This window comes from Balaenoptera musculus, chromosome 15 (assembly GCF_009873245.2).
Source record: "Balaenoptera musculus isolate JJ_BM4_2016_0621 chromosome 15, mBalMus1.pri.v3, whole genome shotgun sequence".
NCBI lineage: Eukaryota > Metazoa > Chordata > Mammalia > Artiodactyla > Balaenopteridae > Balaenoptera > Balaenoptera musculus.
In genome coordinates, this window is record NC_045799.1 from 70,662,216 (window position 1) to 70,684,070 (window position 21,855).

Below are 21,855 nucleotides of genomic sequence, written 5' to 3' on the forward strand. Positions count from 1 at the left end.
GCAGCCTGTGGGCCATCATTTAGGGATCCCCAACAAGAATCATAGAATTCTATGATTCTAAAAATAGGCTACCCTGATATCTCATTTTATAAATGGGAAGAATCGGCCAGAATCCACATAATTTTTCTCATTATACCACTGCCCCTAACTTCTGGGAAATGTTGTTCCTTTGTGATATCTGCTTAACACAGTGTGGAAAAGAATTTTAATTGAACAATCTGTTATGTGCGTAAAAGACATCTTTGCCCTTTGTACTTCAGAGGTAGTATAAAATGTCATTCACCAGTTTGCCCAGTGGAAAGGTCAGTGTAATGTTGCTATAGAACAACAGTACTCAAATCTTTCTGGTCTCAGGATGCCTTTATGCTCTTACCTCAAGAGAGCTTTGTGTGTATTATATCTATGATATTTACCATATCAGAAATCAAAGCCAAGAAAATCTTAAGACATTTGTCATTTATCAACTCATTTAAAAGCAATAATAAATGCATTACTTCTGAACATAAATAATACTTTTTATTGAAAAGTGGCTATATTTCCCACCAGAAAGGTTAGTAGGAAGCATGATATTGTTTTAGAGTTTCTTAAATCTCTTCTTTTTTTAAAAAATTTTTTAAAATTTTTTAATTTTTTATTTTTTAACATCTTTATTGGAGTATAATTGCTTTACAATGATTAAATCTCTTTAATATCTGGTTTAATAGGAAATAGCTAGACTCGTTTCTGCTTCAGCAACCAAACTGTTGTGTTGTTATTTTGGCTGATATATTTGAAGAAAATGGGGCCTCACACAGACATTTTTTTTTGAACAGGGAGTATTTTAATTGTCTTTTCAGATAGCTGTAAACATTCTTCTTTGATAGTATTCCGAAACTTAGCAAGTGGTAATTTCTCAAAGGTTAGTCACAGTGTGGCATCTGAAACCATACTGGTGAACTTTTGTTTGTACTCTGTTAAAGCCCATTGGTCTATCTTGCCCTTTGATTGCATATTTTACCCATGTATGATTCCGTAACATTAGGCATTGGTCATTTGGAAGGTTCACTGAGTTATGCAGATCTTCTAAATGTTGACATTGGAAATACAATATTAAATGGCATGTCATTACACAATATCAAAAAATCACATTCTTTAGTATCCCTTTTTTTAAAAAAAGAGTTTAAGTGTTGGGAAGCTATTAAACTCAAAGTACTGGAAACAAGTTTCCTACTTGTTTTCACTTGAAAGCTTGAATTTTATCATTGGCAATAAATACCATCACTTGTTTCCTTGAAGTGACATGCTCACTTTTGTATTTAAGAAAATGTCTGCCAGATACTCAAGTCTGAATAACTATAATTTGTCTACTAGTTGTTCATTCAAGTAAACATGACATTTGATACAATATGTGGCTACTTCAGCTGGCAACTTAAACACACAAGTGTTTTCTAGGATCAACTGTTGTACTTTGGCTTATAGCAGAAGTGCTTTATGTGTACTTTGCATTTTTTCACACAGAATATTTAAAAGATGTGTTCTCATGGGTTCAGGTTTAATAAAATTAATTTTTACTGTTTCATCAGGACATTCTTAAGTGAAAATGTTTTTTTGTTTGTTTTATCGTCAGCACATGGCACTAAAGAGTATAATGACTACTGATACAGTTTGGTGCCACTGCCCTGTAGCCACTCAAGCTATCAGCAGTTTTACCTACTGTTGCTTTTGCATCATCAGTGCAAATACCAACACAGTGAAAAAGTCTTAGAATTATGATGAAGATAACACTTGTCTTTGGGAACCCCTCTTCCTCCCAGGATCTGTGGAACACACTTTGAGAAACATTGCTATAGACCATTTTCAAGAAGTCTATTCAGTCAGTTCTGTTATCATCTCAGTGCTCCTGAGCATTATTATGGCCCAGTGGAGGAACTTGTCCATTTTCAGATTGGTTACAAAAAGGAAAAATTTGTTCTAAGAAAGTGTTTGCCCTAAGATTAGATTTAGCATTCAAAGGATCCCTTTTTCCTTTGCAATTTTTAGAACTTTGATCTCTGCACAATTTTCCAGGCATATATCTATTGGGTAACGTGAGGCATACCGTGATGAATTTTGATTCTAGCCAACTAGATAGATAAGCCAAGTCCAGCCTTGTTAGAAAGATGTTTACTTCCTAAACCCACAAAAGCTTAAATGTCTGCTAAGTATCCCCAAACTGGATTGTAGTTTGGTTTATTCTTCCTGTCCTAGTCAGCATAGCTTTTCACAGCATTTTTTCTGTCCCATTGGGTTTGACTTTCGGCAGGTTCTATCTGGCTCTGCGATGCAGCGTGGTGTAATACTCATAGGTTTTACAGACCAAATAGCCCTGGAATTGAATCCCAGCGGTGTACTCTGACCTCTCTGAGCCTCAGTTTTCCTGTCAATAAAGTGGAGATGATGATGAAGCTTACCTCGTTTTGTGTGCCCGTCCGTTGGTGAATCTATTATTGTGAATTCAATGAGACTATGCATGAACGCACTTAACACCAAGTCTGGCGTATAAAAAGCACACCTGTGTGGTAGCTGATGCTGTCATTACCTGCCAATGTGCAGACTTCTTCCGCATTGCTGACAGAAGAGGAAGGAGGGAATATGGTGAAGCTCTCTAACAGATAATAATCTTTGTAATTAGCTCACTCTTTGTTTAAAAGAAAACCCAGTGTTTGACATGGTTTATTTACATGAAAGTAAATTGGCAATGTGTGAGTCTCCTGCCTAGGTAAAAGTTCACCTTTATGTCAAAGTCGAATTTCCCCCATTGCTTTTAAAATATGAGATGGCCGAGAAAAAAAAAATTCTACTCAGCTTTCCAGGAACATAATAATTAGACAAAAGTTCAGCACATGGAGATAATTAGAAAGGATTGTAAAGCTAGGCATTTGCTTTGGTTCCCCACAGAGCAAGTATTCGACGTCTCCCCTGTTTATACTGTTCATTTGCCTAGCAGACTTTCTCAAAGAATTAATAATGCCAAGATGAAATTTAGCCTAGCTTGTCTAAATAATCCCAAACTGCAAAATGGGTGACGGTTGAATTACTTAGGTTTTGCTGAAAGTCCAGTCACCGTGTCTGATCTTTTCTGTTCTTGTGTGGTGTTTACCTGGGCTCCTGGTGATTTGTCTGTTTCTCTTCCTACTTAAAATAAACCAAGCAAAAAAAATAACAATAAAATAAAACATAGAAAGCATTCAGCAGGCAAAATAAACATGTGGTCCATGTAGTCTCTGTGTTGGTTCTTCCTCCTTTGCTTCCATCCTTTTATCTGATTGATTTCTTTTCCCTTGCTGTTCCTCAGCATTCATTCCATCCTGTCGTTTTAGCTAGCAGGAACTTGGCACACTCTGTTTTGCTTATTTTTCTTGGGGGCATTCCTTCAGTTACCACATTCAGCTCCTTCTGTGCGCTGGGATCCAGAGATATCAAGATGAATTTGACTGAATCCAGGTGAAGAGTAGATGGGAGTTTACTGTAGTCTTCTCCAAATTTTCTTTAAAGTTGATTTTTCAAAAGCATGTAAGTTATTTTTTTAACCCTAAAAAATAGAAATGTAGCAAATTTAAAAATGAAGTCTTTATATCAGAGGTTGCACACTGAGAGTCTTGGGCTGAGTCAGCCCACAGGCATATTTATTTGGCCCATAATGTTTTTTAATTTTTTGAATTAGTTGTCAACATTGAAAAATTGGGAGATTTCTCATAAATCTCTGATTATGGTGTTTTCTTTAAAATATCAGTAAAGTTGATTTATCAATCTCAATAAAAAGCAATAAAGTTAACACTGAATTGAAATTCTGCATGGCAAGAGTTCCCTCAGCTGGAGCTAAGTGGAGACTGCCCCCTAGAAAGGAGGTGCCCTTTCCAATCCATCACAGCCTCTACCTGGCTGGCTTCCCTTATTGCCTCTGGTACCTGCCTGGCTTCCCTCATTGCCTCTGGTACCTGCCTGGGACCCTGTAGGCTTTTTTTTTTTTTAATATTTATTTATTTATCTATCTATCTATGTGGCTGTGCCGGGTTTAGTTGCGGCATGCGGGATCTTCATTGTTGCGTGAGGGGATCTTCAGTTGTGGCATGCGAACTCTTAGTTGTGGCCTGTAGGATCTAGTGCCCTGACCAGGAATTGAACCCAGGCCCTCTGTGTTGGGAGCGTGGAGTCTTAGCCACTGGACCACCAGGGAAGTCCCCTCTGTAGGCATTTGAAGTTACAGTCCTGCTCTAGTATTAACTGGGACAATTTTGAAAACCTCTACGTACTTCATTGTGTGCCATACTGTGCTTTACTTGTTCTTTTAGTTGTTTTTTTAGAAGTGTAGTTTATTTATTTATTTATTTATTTATGGCTGTGTTGGGTCTTCGTTTCTGTGCAAGGGCTTTCTCTAGTTGCGGCAAGTGGGGGCCACTCTTCATCGCGGTGCGCGGGCCTCTCACTATCGCGGCCTCTCTTGTCGCAGAGCACAGGCTCCAGACGCGCAGGCTCAGCAATTGTGGCTCACGGGCCTAGTCGCTCCGCGGCATGTGGGATCTTCCCAGACCAGGGCTTGAACCCGTGTCCCCTGCATTGGCAGGCAGATTCTCAACCACTGTGCCACCAGGGAAGCCCCTCTTTTAGTTTTAATCTGGAAAAAAAAAAGTGGGGGAGGATATATTCTCTTCACTGAAGAACTTCATAGTCGAGTGAGAAAGCCAGACATAAACAGATAACTATAGTCCAACATGTGGGTCCCCGGAAGATAACATTTGTAAAGGTCTTCCCCACACCCAAAGCACTCTGGTCCACTGCTGGCTTTTGTAAATAAAGTTTTATTGGAACACAACCACACCTATTTGCATACAAATGCACACCAACAGTCTATGGCTGTTTTCATGTTTCAGTGGCAGAGCTGACTCACTGTGACAGGGAACAGATGGCCCCCAAAGCCAAAAATATTTACTGTCTGGCCCTTCACAGGAGAATTTTGCCAACTTCTGCTGTAGAAGACCCAGTTTGGTCCTTCAGACAGCTCAATACGATGCTGTAATTGTGCTCCTTTTATACCACACAGCTAGTTGGTGGCAGAACCAGGACTCAGCTGAATAAAGTCTACACTCTAGTGTGTCATCAAAGACCCAGCCCAGCCCTATCCCTGCCAGTGTGTGGCTAGGTTCTCACACCTGGGGAGTGAGTCTGCGGGTGAGGCTTGCCCGTTAGGCTGGTTTAAAAGACACTGTCCTCGACTACTTTCTTGGCTCCCTCCTGGATCTGACCCTGTGGCTGCTCCTCTGTGTCCACATAGGAGGGGCTTACGAGGAGCAACATGGTTGGTTGGAAGGAGGAGCTTGGAGCTGTTCACAGAGCACTTTATGTAGGAATAAGAAAGAAAGCATCCGTTAATACCACTGGACTGACTACTGGTGCTCCATGGGTTTTGTTTTGTTTTTTTAAGATTTTTTTCATGTGGACTATTTTTAAAGTCTTTATTGAATTTGTTACAATATTGCTTCTCTTTCATGTTTTGGTTTTTTGGCCGCTAGGCATGTGGGATCTTAGCTCCCCAAACAGGGATGGAACCTCACCCCCTGCATTGGGAGGCAAAGTCTTAACCACTGGACCACCAGGGAAGTCCACCCCATGGGGTTTTGAACAGCCTGACCCTTGTAACCTTAACAGTTGCCCTGTGGACATAGCACCTTTAATCGGAGAATTTCCCTGGGGAAGCAGTCCCCCCCTCCTTTCCCCTATCCCTCGGTTGGTCTCCCTCTTCATCTTTAGACACTCACCCAGCCACTCATGCCCAGAGGTTTTATACTGGGCTGAACTGGGTCCATAGATGTGTTTTCCCACATTTAAAAATAATAATTTCCCATAAAAACCTGGACATTTCAGTCTCTTGATAAAAGGGAGCTTTAGCCCTGGGGCTGTGTAGACCTGCCTTCCTACACAGCCCCAGTGGCCACCCCCTTGACCTTGGGCATGTGATAACAGTTTGACTCAGTCTTCTGGCTGGTGGTGCCAGTCATCAAGTGTTTACTTCTTGCATTGAGAATATTGGCCTGACCCTACAGGCATCTGTGATTTCAGCCCCTAGCCAAGCCACCTCAGAAAGCTGGCCGTCTCTTGAGCACCCCGTATCCTTTCCCACCTCCCTGCCTTGCTTTGCTGTGCTCCCTGCCCACTGTGCCCTTCTTTCATGTCACTTTCACACTGTAGATTACAGTGAGTAACGTCACCTGCAGTCTTAATTCCTCCCACGTGGTGGAATCCTGTGGCCTCTCAGGCATGGTGCTGTAGCACAGGTACTGGGCTCCATGCCTTTCTCCTTCTCTGTGGGTAGAGACCCATTCTTGTTCCTTTGCATGCCCAACACTTGGCCCAAGGACTGGCACAGGCAGATGCCCATGAGTGTTTGCTGGGTTGACATTGTAACCAGGAAAGAGATGAATCCATTTGTTCCTTAGTGAATTGTTGGCTGGTCTCCATTAAGCAGAGAAAAAGCCCTTGTAGACAAGCCTCCAGGCCAAGTTCCAGAGACCTCAGCTGGTTTCTCTTTCTCTGGTGGACAAGTATGGTTCCTCCAGACTCTATCCTTTGCAGCAATTCAATGCAGTCCTAATAATATACTCTAGCCTAGCTACCTTTACTATACCCCAGAGCCTCTAGTTTTATTTTGTTCTTCCTCAACTTTTCAGTTGGCATTCTTTTTTAAATTTATTTTATTTATTTTTATTTGTGGCTGCGTTGTGTCTTCGTTGCAGTGCACGGGCTTTCTCTAGTTGCGGCAAGCGGGGGCTACTCTTTGTTGTGGTGCGCGGGCTTCTCATTGTGATGCCTTCTCTTGTTGCGGAGCATGGGCTCTAGGCACATGGGCTTCAGTAGTTGTGGCGCGTGGGCTCAGTAGTTGCAGTGCACAGGCTCAGTAGTTGTGGCTCGCAGGCTCCAGAGCGCAGGCTCAGTAGTTGTGGCGCACGGGCTTAGTTGCTCCACGGCATGTGGGACCGTCCCGGACCAGGGCTCGAACCCGTGTCCCCTGCATTGGCAGGCGGATTCTTAACCACTGCACCACCAGGGAAGTCCTCAGTTGGCATTCTTATGCTCCCCCATTCCCTATCCCAGTAAAGTCACTGTCACTCCTACCTCCCGACTCATTTTGGAGTCCGATGCTATTATACCTTGACCACCCTTAGCTGATGGATTCTCCAGACACAGCTGCTGACTTATGTCCTTAGGGGATAGGAAAGTTACAGGTGAATGCAGCACCTGGCAGGAAGTTGGAATATCACAGATGTCTAGTCACCAACCACAGGTCCCTTGCAGGGACTACAACACTTTTCTAAACTCTAAGTGAACTTGCAATGCATTGTGTGTGTGTGTTTCCACTACAAAGGGTCCCAAACTAATTAGATACATTGTATGAACCAACATAAAATCACAGAAGGTTAGAGCTGGAAGACACTTGACAGATCTAGTCCAGGATCCCATCTGGGGAATGCTGATATGTCTCAGAACACTGAGGATCCTGTAGAGAGGTCATGAGTTTAGAAGTCTGCAGGGACCAGGCAGGTAATATAATGGCGGCAGTGGCCAGGGTTTATTTCCTTATGCTGATTTGCGTCGGGTTTTTTCAACACCTAAATACACTTTGCATATCTGGGAATTTCCTAAAGAAATCTGTTGTCTGCTAATTTTTTTTAATTAATTAATTTATTTATTTTTGGCTGTGTTGGATCTTCATTGTTGGGTGCGGGCTTTCTCTAGTTGCAGCGAGCGGGGGCTACTCTTCATTGCGTTGTGCGGGCTTCTCATTGTGGTGGCTTCTCTTGTTGCAGAGCACCGGCTCTAGGGCGCATGGGCTTCAGTAGTTGTAGCATGCAGGCTCAGTAGTGGTGGTGCACGGGCTTAGTTGCTCCGTGGCATGTGGGGTCTTCCCGGACCAGGGATCAAACCCCTGTCCCCTGCATTGGCAGGCAGATTCTTAACCACTGTGCCACCAGGGAAGTCCCTCTACTAATATCTTGAAGCGCGTGTCTTCCTCCATCTCTCTGTCATCTATACAATAGAGATAATAAATGTATTCACCTCCTAGGGTTGTTGTGAGAATTAAATACATTAGTAGCTGCCAAGCCCTTAGATCAGGGGTTGGCACTTGAGAAGTACACGTTTTAAGTACTTTTGATAATGATGATGATTCACTCTTGCTGTAGACGTGGACACATGAACCTTCACTTGCATCTTTACTCTAGGGAAAAACCTCTCAGACCTGCTGATAAACGGCAACTTGGACTTGACCTCTGTGGTTGGGAGACAACTGGGGAACGGGGAGGGATGGGAGGGCACCATGCCATCTGGTGGGCATTGCCCTCAGCTCCCGACAATGGCTGCTAGACAGGAACGCAGGTCCTGTGTTGACAGATTTTTCAGTTTTTCAAAAGAATCCAGAACTCAGGATTTTTAAATGTGACATCTCCCAAGCTTTAAATGTTGGCTGGAAAAAAAAAAAATTTTTTTTCAACAGTTTGGAGACCAGACAAATGTATATGGGCTGGGTTCGGCCAGCAAGTGACTTGGGACGTAGTCTGATCACTGTCACGTATCAGACGTGAAGGCTGAGGCACGGGGTGTAGTTAAGAGCCCCCGATGGGCAGCCCAAGAGTAGGTGAACAAGGCTCAGATCGCTTTCAGTCCGGCGCCCCTACCCACACCGCAAAGCCTTTCTCGTAATGAGCCTGCGCGGCAGAAGTTCTGCCTCCTGCCTCCACTGGGACGGAGATTTCATTTTAAGCCTGCAGAGTGGAACTGTGAAAACCAGGGCCAAGAATTTAGACTCTCCTCTCCCTCTCTTCCTGTTGATGCTCACCTGAGGTGTTAGTTACTTCATCTCAGTACCTGGACTCTTAAATTGTAAAACGGAGATTAATAGAATGTAACAGGGAAGAGCTAAATCGGACTCCATGTTGGATCTGTTTCTTTGACTTTAACCTTTGCTTTTCATTGCTTTTGTTATTATAATCGTACATAATGGCCTGACTCAGGGAACCCTGCCCTTCTGCCTGAATGTTGAACTGAAGTGCCTTTGTTCAGCTCACAGGGAGACAATCTGACCCTGCCCACCTGTAAATGGCTGAAATTAACACGTCCCCTCACCAAGGCTGGCCATTCCAGGAGATGTTTTGCAAAACTGATGGCCCTTTTTTTTTTTAATTTTTTAAAAATTTATTTATTTATTTATTTATTTATTTATTTATGGCTGTGTTGGGTCTTCGTTTCTGTGCGAGGGCTTTCTCTAGTTGCGGCAAGCGGGGGCCACTCTTCATCGCGGTGCGCAGGCCTCTCACTGTCGCGGCCTCTCTTGTTGCGGAGCACAGGCTCCAGACGCGCAGGCTCAGTAGTTGTGGCTCACGGGCCTAGTTGCTCCGCGGCATGTGGGATCTTCCCAGATCAGGGCTCGAACCCGTGTCCCCTGCATTGGCAGGCAGATTCTCAACCACTGCGCCACCAGGGAAGCCCCCTGATGGCCCTTTTTACTTTACTTCCTCACCACCTCTCCCTCTCTATTATGCCTTTTTACTTTACTTCCCTCTCTGATTCTATAAAAGGAACTGGCATCCAGACCCCATAAGATGGTTATTTTGAGACATTAGTCTGCCATTTTCTTGGTCTGCTGGCTTTCCTTATAAAGTCATACCCCTTTTGCCTCAACACCTCGTCTCCAACTTATTGGCCTGTCATGCGGCGAGCAGAGCGAGCTTGGACTCAGTAACAATAGGACCTTCTCATAGGGCTGCTCTGAGAACCAAGTGGATTCATCTATCTAAAGCCCTTAGAATGGGGCCCAGCACTTAATAGGCTCTCGGTAACAGTTAGCTATCAGAGGAACAAATGCATGTTTTTCCTTAGGATTCTGGGGATCTCATGAACCAGCCTCATGTTTTCCAAGATTGTTTGGCTGATCATTTTTTGTGGGGGGGGAATGAAAATACTCAAAAGATACTTGAATTTGGATATCCACACACATACACATATTTTCACAAATGTAGTCAGTGTCCTCACTTGTATTCTATGGGGAGCTGGGATGGGAGGAGGGGGCTGGGTGGGGTTTGGAATGGGAGTGCGTTTGGGAGCTTGTATGATGGATACAGAGGTAGACCAAAGTCCATTTTAGCCTGGGAAGCGTGTCATCACGTAGACCACTGATTAGATTACAGATGTGTGGCATTTACTTATCTTCACTATTTCAAATGAAAAAAATCAATATTTTCCAATTATCTCCAATGGTGTATTTTTTTTTTAATTTAATTTCTTTTTGGCTACGTTGGGTCTTCGTTGCTGTGCGCTCCAATGGTGTATTAAACTTACTTTGTCATATTTCATTTCACCATCCCAGAAAGAGCAGGGGGAAAGGGTCAGGAAAGCACATTGCAAGAGAAGATGAAGTCTTTACAGCAGTTCATAATCATGCCTCCTGCCCTTCCAGCATTGTCCATTCAGAAATTTAGTCATTCACTCATTCATTGATTTCAGAAATGCCTACCGACGCCTACTCCATTTCAGGCACTGTTCCAGGTGTGGGAAATTCAGTGATAAAAAACCAGACAGGAAACCTCTGATTTCACAAAGCTGATATCTAGTGAGGCAGGCAGACCACATCAGCAAATAAAGATCAGATAAGTGCTATGCAGAAGATTAAAGTAGGGAGGATTGGGGGCTAGTCCACTCTGAGCAAGTGGGTCCCTTTAAGCTGAGATCTGATTGATGAGAAGGAGCCAGCATGAGAAGACCTAGGGGGATGAGGACAAAGGCTCTGAGGCAGGAATGGATCCTGAGTCCAAGGAGCAGGAGAAAGACTGGGGGCTGCAGAGGTGTGAATGTGAGGGAGGGAAGAGGGAAATGTACGAAGTGAAATACACCAGAGGACGGTCAGGCAGGCAAGTGTTATCACTTGGACTTATGGCCTTATTTTTAGATGGCTGCAGTGGGAAAAGCCAGCAATAGTGGAGGGTGGAGACCTACCAGGTGGCTATTGGAGAGATGACAGGGCACACAAAGGGATGATTGAGAGGAAGGAGCAGATTCAGGATATGTTTGGGCAGCAGAGTTCAACGGGACTCCCTCAGATCCACAAACAGCTGTTTCTGCGGAAGGAAACTGCTAACTGCTAAGTACCTACTATGTGCAGGGCAGTGTTCTAAGTGTTTCACATGTACCATCTTAACCCTAAAAATGGAATTGGAACTCTTAGGGTTCCCAAACAGGTAATGAGTGGCTGAGCGAGGCAGGCTGACCCAGAGCCTAGCCTCTCGGCCACCGCACAGCATTGTCCCCAGGTTCTCATGTGATTATGAAGCTGGCTGAAGAATGCACGGCTAAGCATTTCTAAACCAAGCAAATGCGCGGAACGGTGTGCAGGTTATAAATAACCATTTCTAGCTGCCAGCTGCTGTTTAGGTTTGGACAGGAAAAGAGAATCTTAGCATGACTTGCTTATCTCAGGTAATTTGGCAGTAAACTGGGCCCTGGGAATTTGAGTTATACAGAAAATGCAAAGGAAGAGTGACAGGGATATTGTTTCGGGCTTTCAGAAGACAGAATGTAACTTAAAGGCCCAGAACCAGCCTGGAGGTGCACATGGAGTATTTGAAGAGCAAAATGTGTCTCAGAGCCAATGTTTGTTTACTTGGCTCCCAAACAGTCATGCTCTTTGTCTAATAGATTTCTGTTCTAATGATATTTCCTTAAAGAGGTCTCCCTTCCCCCTCCCCAAAAAGGGTCCGTGGCATTGAGATAAGGAAATAACGGGAGGAGTGGGAGATTTTCCCATCTTCTGCCTAGTTGTCTACTAGGTTGGAAACTAGAGGCCTCTTTTGTTGGGCCTGTCCAGAGCTCTAAAAAAATTTTAATTACTTGTCAACATTTAAAGATTAGAAGCTTTCTCATACAACTGGACTTCTCTGGAAAAATCTCACCCAACAAAACTGAGCCCACGTTCCTGCCTGGAAACCTGCAGCCGGAGACAAATAGTGATTCCTCTTTAGGCTGAGCAGGTGCTTGCCAGACTGCCCTGTCCCCACCCTGCCACACGTGTCTCTGCAGAGGCTGTAGGTTCAGGAGGCTGGGATGGGGCTGAAGGTGGGTGTGGGGTGGCGTAGAAAGGCCAGTGGGGCTGGAGCTCTGGCATTCCTGGAGGTGAAGAGGGCGTGCAGGCAGGCAGGCTGCAGGGTGTAGTGAACACGGGATTAGCAGCCAGCTGATGGGTTCTTAACCCCAGTTCTTTCTCTTCGTTGCTCTGTGACCTTGGGCAAGTTACTCTGCTCCTCTGAGCCTCACGGCTTTGTTGTTGCATGTGCTAGTGAGGGAATCCCAAGAACTATCACCTGGGGAGGAACCTGACCATGCCCAGTAAGCACTAGGAAACCACGAGTGTTCCAGACAAGCCATCTGGACAGGTCTCAATCTTCCTTTCCTTTTTTCTTTTTCTCTTTTTCCTTTCTCATCTTGTCTAGCCGTTTCATAAAGAAAAAAACTTAGCCCTCAAGTAAACGAGCAGGTCACCACCAGCCTACTGGCTTAGCTCAGAAACTGTTGTTCCAATGTCCAGAAACCATATTTTGTCATCATTTCATTCTTAACTCTCACACATTACAGACTGATCTCTTAAAAGAAGGCAGCTTTTCCTCCGAAAATACTGTGTCCTTTCGAGCAAGCTTCGGGGTCCTGAGGTCCATGGAGGCTACTCTTGTCTCCCTCCGGCAGACCACACCCTTGGACCTTAGGTGGGAGTGTCCACAGCGTTTCTCACTATATTTTTTAAAAATCTGAACCAGCCCTTTTGGACATTTAATGTTTTAAGTTTATTTTAGTTTCTTGAGTAGGAAATAGTTCCAACTAAATCATTCAAAAATAAAAACAATATAAAAAGTTTACATTGAGAAGTTGCTCTTGTGCATGTGCCTTCCAGGTGTACAAACAGAACCAATATGAGCATATATTCTTTTTTTTTTTTATAAGTTCATTTGTACCATTTTTTTTTAGAGAAATCTGTTTTTATAGGTGTTTTTTGTTTTTTTTAAAATTTATTTTATTTATTTATTTTTGATTGCATCTGGTCTTTGTTGCTGCACGCAGGCTTTCTCTAAGTTGCGGCGAGCAGGGGCTACTCTTTGTTGTGGTGCGCGGGCTTCTCATTGCGGTGGCTTCTCTTGTTGCGGAGCATGGGCTCTAGGTGCACGGGCTCAGTAGTTGTGGCTCACAGACTCTAGAGCGCAGGCTCAGTAGTTGTGGCGCATGGGCTTAGTTGCTGTGTGGCATGTGGGATCTTCCCGGACCAGGGATCGAACCCATGACCCCTGCATTGGCAGGCGGATTCTTAACCACTGTGCCACCAGGGAAGTCCCAGGAGCATATATTCTTATTTTCCCTCTTTCATAGAGGAAAAAATTGCATACTACGTCAACTTTCTCCCCCTTGAGTTCATTTAACATATGGTCATATTATCAGCTTGCCATTCTTTCACCCAGTATTCCATTCCATTGTGTGGATCCACCATATTTATTCAGCCAGTCCCCACTGTGATAGACTTATAGGTCACTTCTAATATTTTCCATTGCAAATTATGATGCAGTGAATACCTTGTGCATGCATTTGTTTCCTGTTTGTGGAGGTATTTCTTCCTGGTAGATTCCTAGAAGTGATATTGCTAGCTTAAAGGGATACTGCCAAAAGCCTTTTTGAAGATATTGCCAAAATCCCCTCCACAGAGCCTGTATCATTTTATATTTCTCCCAGCAGTGCTCGAAAATGCCTGCTTCCCAGATCTTGCCAACAGTATATTGTCAAACCTCTGGATTTTTGCCAATCCAATGGGTAAGATTAAGTGGCATCTCTGGGATATTTGCCATTTGAATTAAATTACATAGATATATAAAATGAGAACAGGGTGAGCCCTTATATTTGGACCGCAGAAGAAATAAGTTCGTTTTAGTAACGTAGTAGAAGCACCATCACCCCAGTTGGGAGAAACAAGTTCTTCATTTAAAACTCCTTTTTGATGGGGAGGTCCCTGCATGGTCTTGGATTTCCATTGAGTCGCCTTTATTCTCCAAAGCCCAACCCTGCTTGCCAAGGCTGAGCATTGTACCTGAGTGGATGGGAGTGAGTGTCTAATGCCAACCCGCCTTTCCACATTTGGCATTTAATGGCAGTTTTCTGGCTAATGGGGAACTCCATCTTCCTTGACCCTTGGGGAATCATTTTGTTCTAATCCCCTTATTAATTACTCTAGGAGTCCAAAGTACATTAAATAGCTGCATCACAGAAAGAAATCCTTAAGTCAGACTCCCTCCCTAACACATGCTGGCCTTCTCAGACTTGTCTTCAACCTGACCGAGGGGCAGTGTAGTCTAGTGGTTAGGAGTGCAGGCTCTGGAGCCAAACTACCCAGATTCAAATCCAGGCTCCTATACTCACTAGCTGTGTGATATTAGGCAAGTTTCCTAACCTCTTTGGGTCTCCATGCCCACCTTGGACAAGTGGGATAATAATAGTACCTATTTCATAAAGTAGCTATAAAGAGTACATGAGTTGATTCATGTACGTAGCCTGGAGTTCAGGGCCTGGCACATAAGAAACCCTGATAAGGTGAGCTCATGTGGTAATGATGATGATGATAATGATGGTGGTGATAGTGATGCTGGTGCTGGTGCTGGTGCTGGTGATGATGGCCATTGGGAGCACACTGAGCCTGACCACCTTCAAGCTACCCTTCTCTGGCCTTGAGCAAGCGGCTCAATCACTCACCCTCAGTTTGTTTCTCATTTCTTCATTGGTTTGTTCCAATGGGAATAGCTCTGTCCACCTAAAACAAGAGTCAGCAAACTACAGCCTGGGCGCCATATCTGGCTTGCTGCCTGTTTTTGTGAATAAAGTTTTATTGGAACACAGCCACACCCATTTGTTTACATATTGTCTATGGCTGTTTTCATGCTCTAATGGCAGAGTTGAGTAGTTGCACCAGAGACCTTATAACCTCATGACTTTATGGTCTATAAACTAAAAAAATATTTACTCTCTGGGCTTTTACAGAAAAAGTTTATTGACCCCTGATCTAAAGGAGTATCTGTGAGGATGCAGGAGATGAAGCCCGTGCATAGAACCTGGACCATAGCAGGTGTCCGGTACAGTGGAGCTATATCAACTAAGCATTTAAGCTTCAGGAACTCAGTGCCTGGTTCTTGCCACCATCCCCCCCCGCCCCCCACCGCTGCCCTCTCCTCCTACCCCAAGATAAAAAACAGAGGGAATAATTACAATATCGATAGCTTAATTAGAAATACGATAAAATTATATTTTGCATATGTATTTTACCATGTACCATGCATTTCCAAATGCACCAAATATTACACATGCACATTAGTCAACAACAGTGGATATAAAATCTGTGTCCTGGAGGCTGTACTTTACAGGAGGTTTAAGGCTCTTTTTCAAGGGGAATTTTGACACTGAGTTTCCCGTGCCTGAGGACTTCAGAAGCTAACATCCAAGGAAGACACAACTTCCCTCTAAATGGTAGTGATGAATATTATTATCTGCAGCCAGAGCAAAGTAAAACTAAAGTGTCAGAATCTTCTAACCACTGAAAATTAATCCTAAGTGCAGATAAAATCTCTCCGAAATCCTAAGTGGGAGACTGGTATTATATTTACAACAATTCAATGCAGTCACTTTTTCTTTTCCCTAGGCACACATCTGTTTTCTAAAGTGAGGTGTACACGTGGTATTTACATTTGACCTTATTTATTGTTTCCTGGCTGAAGCTGGCAGGTCACCTTGCAAAATGCAGAGGAACACCCCCTTAATTTTGCAAGCAGCATATATTGATATTAATGTCACCTTCTTACCCCTCCCTAAGTCGTTGTGAGGATAAAATGAGATCTAGGTAGGAAGCTAGCTACTCAGAGAAGCTAAGTGCAGTAGACAGGCACAGTGTAACCTGTTCCTTCTGTCCTTGGGGAGGAGTCATCGTCGTCTCCACATCGAGCTACCTGGAGGAGAGAGGGGCTCAGTGGGGTGAGGACAGAGGCATTCAATAACAAATGTGCATAATTAGAGTGAATTATCTTCATTAGAAAATAAGCAAATTATTTTCCAATTTAATGAATAAAGGAGCTTCTAATTAACTCCAGTAGAGAGATTTGCTTGCAAATTTCAGTGGTTAAGCTCTCTGTTCTTTGTATTAATATTTTCTTTTTATGGCTCACCTGAATCTTTTTTTTTTTACTGTTCTTTATTGGTATAAAAGAACTTTCGAGATGGAAAGCAAACCCAGAGGTGATTCAGTCTAATCCTCATTTTAAAAAAATAGGAAGAAAATATGGCCCATAGAGAACCTGTTGGATCTTGTGAGTTATCTAAGATCTCATAACTGGTCAGCGATCCACTGGACTGGATCCCCAGGCATGTGTCTGACCAGAACAGGAAGGGCCTCAGCCAGACTCTGGGGTCTGCCATGTTCACCCCCGAACTAGCACTGTTTCCCTCCTGCTCCCTACCCTTGCTCTGGGCTTTTCTTGGCTCTGCTGACGTCTTACTTGCCTCAACACTAGTTCTGCTGCTAGAACACCCTGGCCTGTCAGCACAGCATTCCTGCCCTCCAGTCTGCTCTGTGCCCTTCCAGCTCCAGACCCACCTCCCAGCTCCTGGCTCTGCATTGCGTGGCCTACTACCTGGTGTGTCATCCTCTCTGGTCGACCTTAGGGCCTACCCTGAGGCCTTGACTGACAGCCAGAGCAGGTGTGGATAAGGGTTTGGGGGAGCTGTCCACCCAAGCTCCTGCCCTAGAGCATCAGGGATCAGGAGGTCAGGATAAAATTGACATAACAACCCGGATCACCTGATCCCTAAATCCCGGGCTTTTTTTTTTTTTTTTTTTTTTAGTTAATAAACTTTATTTTATGGAGCAGATTTAGATTCATAGCGAAATTGAGTGGAAAGTACAGAGAGTTCTCGTATACCCCCTGTCCACATATGTAAATCCTCCCCCACTATCGACATCCCCCATCACAGTGGTATCTTTTCCTGGGCTCTTTTTCATCTTTAAACCCTAGCTTCTTTGTCTTAAGGCAAAAAAAAAAAAAAAAAAAAAAAAAAAGGCAACAAACACAAACACACAGAGAACCTAATCTAAGTGGGTGTCTGTGGAACACCAAGGCAAGCATGCAGTTGGTTTCAGATCTGTTCATTCTGTCTTGGCATTCTGTGTTAGTCTGTCCCCAAGGCCAGTGGCTGGCGGCTGCTCACACATGGAGGGAGCCCTGCTCCGGCCCTCCTGTCCTCTCTCTCTCTCAGAATCAATTTCAGTGTTAGAGGCTGGGATTCTGATTGGCTGCAACTGCGTCAAGGGCCCATACCCAGTGCAGCATATGAAATTCAGGGTATGGGGTCATGTACAGTCGTGGCTGCCACAGGACCCCACCGTGGGGCTGGGGAGGAAGAAAAGAGAGAAGGGAGCAGTCTAGGGTGTCATTATGAGCTGAGCAGATACCCTCAAAGATGTCTACCATACCATGATACTGTACAACCCGGGGTCTCCTATAAATAGCTGCCTCTTTTCTACATCCTCTTATGTATTGGCCCAGAGTTTGGCCAGTGCCAGAAGTTCATCTTTGGACCTTTGCTCTTTCCCTTATTCTCACTTTTTTGGAAAGAGCATCATCCCTTGACCTGAGCTTTATCACTGGCTGTGAGCCCCTCTGCATCCCCCTCACGTGTGGACCCACTGCAAGTGACCACATCCAAAGGCAAACGTCTTTCCTCTCAAATTCGGTCCCCATCTCTCGCCTCTCAATAAGTCATCACTAAGCCTTTTTGTTCCTGCCTTCAGAGTGCTCCTGGCTAATGGGACATATGGTTGTGGCACTCTAAAAAATAGCCACCCGAGAGTGAAGCTGGACGATTTGGGAGACACACTGACAACGTGCAGTGAGACTCGCATCTTATGTTTTAAAACCAAGGCGATCCATTAATTTCCCATCAAGGATTCCTTTTATAATGGACACTTCCATCGAAGTTGTAAAAACTGCACTTGGAACAGCGTATTTAAACATTCTGATGTCGATCTGTGAAATGTATGCATAACTTCAATGTTAGTTTTCTAGTTTTCCGAGAAAAGCAACAATTCTCTCTGAAATTGCCCCATTATGTGAAATGCAGGTGATTACTGCTAATTCACATCTGCACCAGCACCTATGTGGCGAGTTTGGGGGTTTGGTGCAGCGTATTGGCACACACTCATCAAAGGTTATGTGTATGTGCACAGTGGAAGGCATTTTATATAACTCCAATTTAATAAAAATGTAATTTGACTGGGAAAAACTAGTCTGTCAGCCCTTGCAGAGTGCAGATAATGTTCCAGATTAAAGAGTGGAGGCTTTGTTCATTATAGTCAAATAATATGAGTGTGTGAATTACCATTTCATTGCCGTTGGTCTATTTCAAGAGTATGCCATTTTCCCATTATCATAATAGGCTACATTTTCTTAAAATCACTTGATTGTGATTGGTCCCATCTATTCGGTTTGCAAATAAAAAGCTTTTGTGGTGATAAACTAGCTGTTTTAAAACAGCCTTAATCTCTGTTTCTGCTTTTGAACTGCTACAGGTCAGACTCTGCAGAAGGCTGAGAGAAGCCGGTCCTGCTCTCGGGAGAAAAAGGAGGTAAATGAGTCACTGGGGAGGGCAGGTGGGAGGCAACTCTATTTAAAGAGACCTGAGGGAGTGGGCTGGTGATTAAGTATCCCTGGATCTCTTATTCTTTTCTCTCATTCTCAACTGGAGTTATCAACCCAGTGTCACTTATAGTAATAATCTCTTACTGAATGTATCAGTTAGCTTTGGCTGTGTAACAAGTCACCCAGATTTTAGTGACTCAAAACAACCACAGATTTAGTTCATGATTCCAAGGGTCAGCCATCTGGGCTTAGCTTCCCCAGACAGTTCTGCTGATGGGCCAGGCTCTGCTGACTTCAGCTGGGCTCACTTACGCATCTGCAGTTAACAGGGGTGTTGCCCTGGGGCTGCCTGAACATCAGTTAGGGTGCTTTAGTTCTCCTCCAATGTTCTCCCATCCTCTAGCAAGCCAGCCAGGTTTGTTCACATGGGGGCTCAGGGGTTCAAGAGCATGAGATTGGAAGACGCAGGAACTCCTGAACTCTAGGCTCAGCACTGGCATGGTGTCACTTCTGCCACTTTCTGTTCTTTAAAGCAAATCACAAGGTCAATAATTCAGGTTCAAGGGGTGGGGGAATAGGCCTCACCTCTTAATGGGAAGAGCTACAAAATATTGAAATTTACCACATTCTTGAAATTTACCACTCTTGAAATTTTTGAAATTTACCACACTGAGCCCACCTGCGCCGTGCTGGGCCCCAGGGCTGGGACTAAGGGATGGATGAGAGACAGTCCTTGACTCAGGGTGTGCGCAGCGTAGTTGGAAGGGATGTGCGATGAGATCATTACAATACAGTGTGAAAGTGCCAGTACAGGGAGAGAAGGCCAAGAGTGGGATTTCAATACGGAAAAAGGGTCACCTGCCTCTGCCAGTGGTATCAAGAAAGGCTTTGCAGAAAAGCGGATGTAAAGACCAACTCTTGAGGGTGAGTAGTTTTCCAGGCCAAGTAAATAGCATGGTCAAACGCAGAGAGGTGGGACTTCCCTGGTTGCACAGTGGTTAAGAATCCGCCTGCCAATGCAGGGGACACGGGTTTGAGCCCTGGTCCGGGAAGATCCCACATGCCGTGGAGCAACTAAGCCTGTGTGCCACAACTACTGAGCCTGCGCTCTAGAGCCTGCGTGCCACGACTACTGAAGCCCATGTGCCTAGAGCCCGTGCTCCGCAACAAGAGAAGCCATCCCAATGAGAAGCCCATGCACAACAACGAAGAGTAGCCCCCGCTCGCCACAACTAGAGGAAGACCGCCCGCAGCAACAAAGACCCAACGTAGCCAAAAATAAATAAAAATTTTTTAAAACTTAAATTTATTAAAAAAAAGTAACCAAGAGTGGGGACCAGTCCCCCTAGGCCAGGAATGAATTGTTTAAACCTGAGGCCTTTGGTTGCAGAATGACAGCATCCGATTTATCCACATTAAGAAATTCTCTGGAAAAATGATGGAGCAGGGCAGCCGGTAACTAGCAGAGATACTTTTTCCCTCCCCTCATCTCTCTCCTTGGCAACAGGACTCCCCTAATTGCCGCTTTCCCAGCTACTCCCATCATGCCAGTCGCCCGAGAGCATTTCAGATCACTCTTCTGAAAAATGCTTGAATGAGGGAAAAGGGAGAGTGGGGTTGTTTATCACAACATCCGAGTTTAACCCTGAAAGATATTTAAAATGGTTTCAGGCCCTCTGAAAAAGAGTGCTTTCTTAACAAGGCTTTTGCTTGGTTAGAAAAACAAGAGAAAGAAACTAATAGCAAGCTGCCAGGATGCTCATCCTGATATATTATAATATGCCTTTCCACCCACCTCCTCTTTCCACATCCTTCCCCCCGTCGTCTGTGAAATCTGCACTTCCTGATACTCTGTGCTTACACAGGATGCCAGGTATAGAGGAAGCTTTGTCCTTATGAAAGGCAAGGAAAAGACAAGCTGGTTAGAACAAACAGACAAGGACACTCATCATGTTCCTTCGGAGGTAGGGTAACGGGCCAGCTCACACCTTGGCGGGTGGATGTGCAGTTTCCATCCTGGGTGGAGATTGGGTACCATCCTGCATGGTCGTGGGCCAGCACAGCAAAGGGAGGATGGGAAGCTGTTCTCAGTGAGCTTGCCAGGCCACATTCAGCCCAAAGATGTGTTTTATTTGGCCCATACCCTACTACAGTTGTTAAAAATTAGGCAGCTGCATTCAAAAATTAGGAGATTTCACATAAAAATGCAGACTTCTTGCTTCTCTGAAAAAATGGAGAATGACAACACTGAGTCCTTCCTTATTCCTATAAGGCAACAGTGGGCAATGGCTTTTGATGAGGACATGTCCCCCTTTTGATGGGACCCTCCCTGTCCCCCCCGACCCCCCACCCGCTCAACAGCAAGCAGGTATTAGCACCCACATGATGCCAGGCCCTGTGCTGGGTGCTTGATGTCAGCGGTTCACAAATGTTGCAGCACGTTAGAATCACCTGGGAGCTGTTAAATACCCCCATGTCCAGGCCTCTTTCCAAACCAGTTAAATCAGAATGTCTGGGGGTGTGACCCAGGCATCAGAATTTTTTAATCCTCCCAAGTGGTTCCGATGTGCAGCCATGGATGAGAACCAGCGTTTTACGGGTTATTAAGTAACCCCTGGTTCTCAGTGCTTCCCCACGCACTGCATGCCTGCCCTGCACCAAGGATGCTTCGGTTCTCAAGCCCTGTCACAGACACAGACAGGCACAGATCATAGCAGAGAATGACAGCCAGCACAGAGGAGACCCAGTTAAAGCCCCAGCAGGTGCTGGAGGAGAGAGAGAAGACTTCCTGGAAGAGGCGGCTTTAACCGAGGCTTTGGAAGGGTTAGTCATTTCTGAAAAAATGTATCTTTGATGGTTGGCTTGAAGTCAGTAGATACTTTTGAGGTAGCTGGTAAAAGTATTCTCCACTTCTTCTCTAGCAAGAATTCACTGCCTGTGGAGATTATATAGTGTTTATGGCCCTTGATCATGAATTATTAATGGTTTTGAAATCATGGTCATTGTAGTTTACTCAAAAATCATTAGAAAGTAAATTTATCATACAGTGTTAAAAAAAACAAAAACCAGGAAACCACAGTGGAGGAAGAAATCTTTATTCATCACCCCCCGCTCACTAGGGTCCACACTGATGGCCATGGCA

The 21,855-nt window shown here is 44.4% G+C and overlaps 1 protein-coding gene across 1 annotated transcript in view; it reads left to right on the forward strand.

The window, feature by feature from the left end:
• Positions 1–21,855, forward strand: part of LOC118881821 (katanin interacting protein) — a 195,123-nt gene that overhangs the window by 1,418 nt on the left and 171,850 nt on the right. Inside the window, exon 2 of the mRNA XM_036827080.1 lies at positions 18,644–18,699. Within this exon, the coding sequence (XP_036682975.1) occupies positions 18,644–18,699 (56 nt within the window). The remainder of the gene's footprint in view (positions 1–18,643; positions 18,700–21,855) is intronic.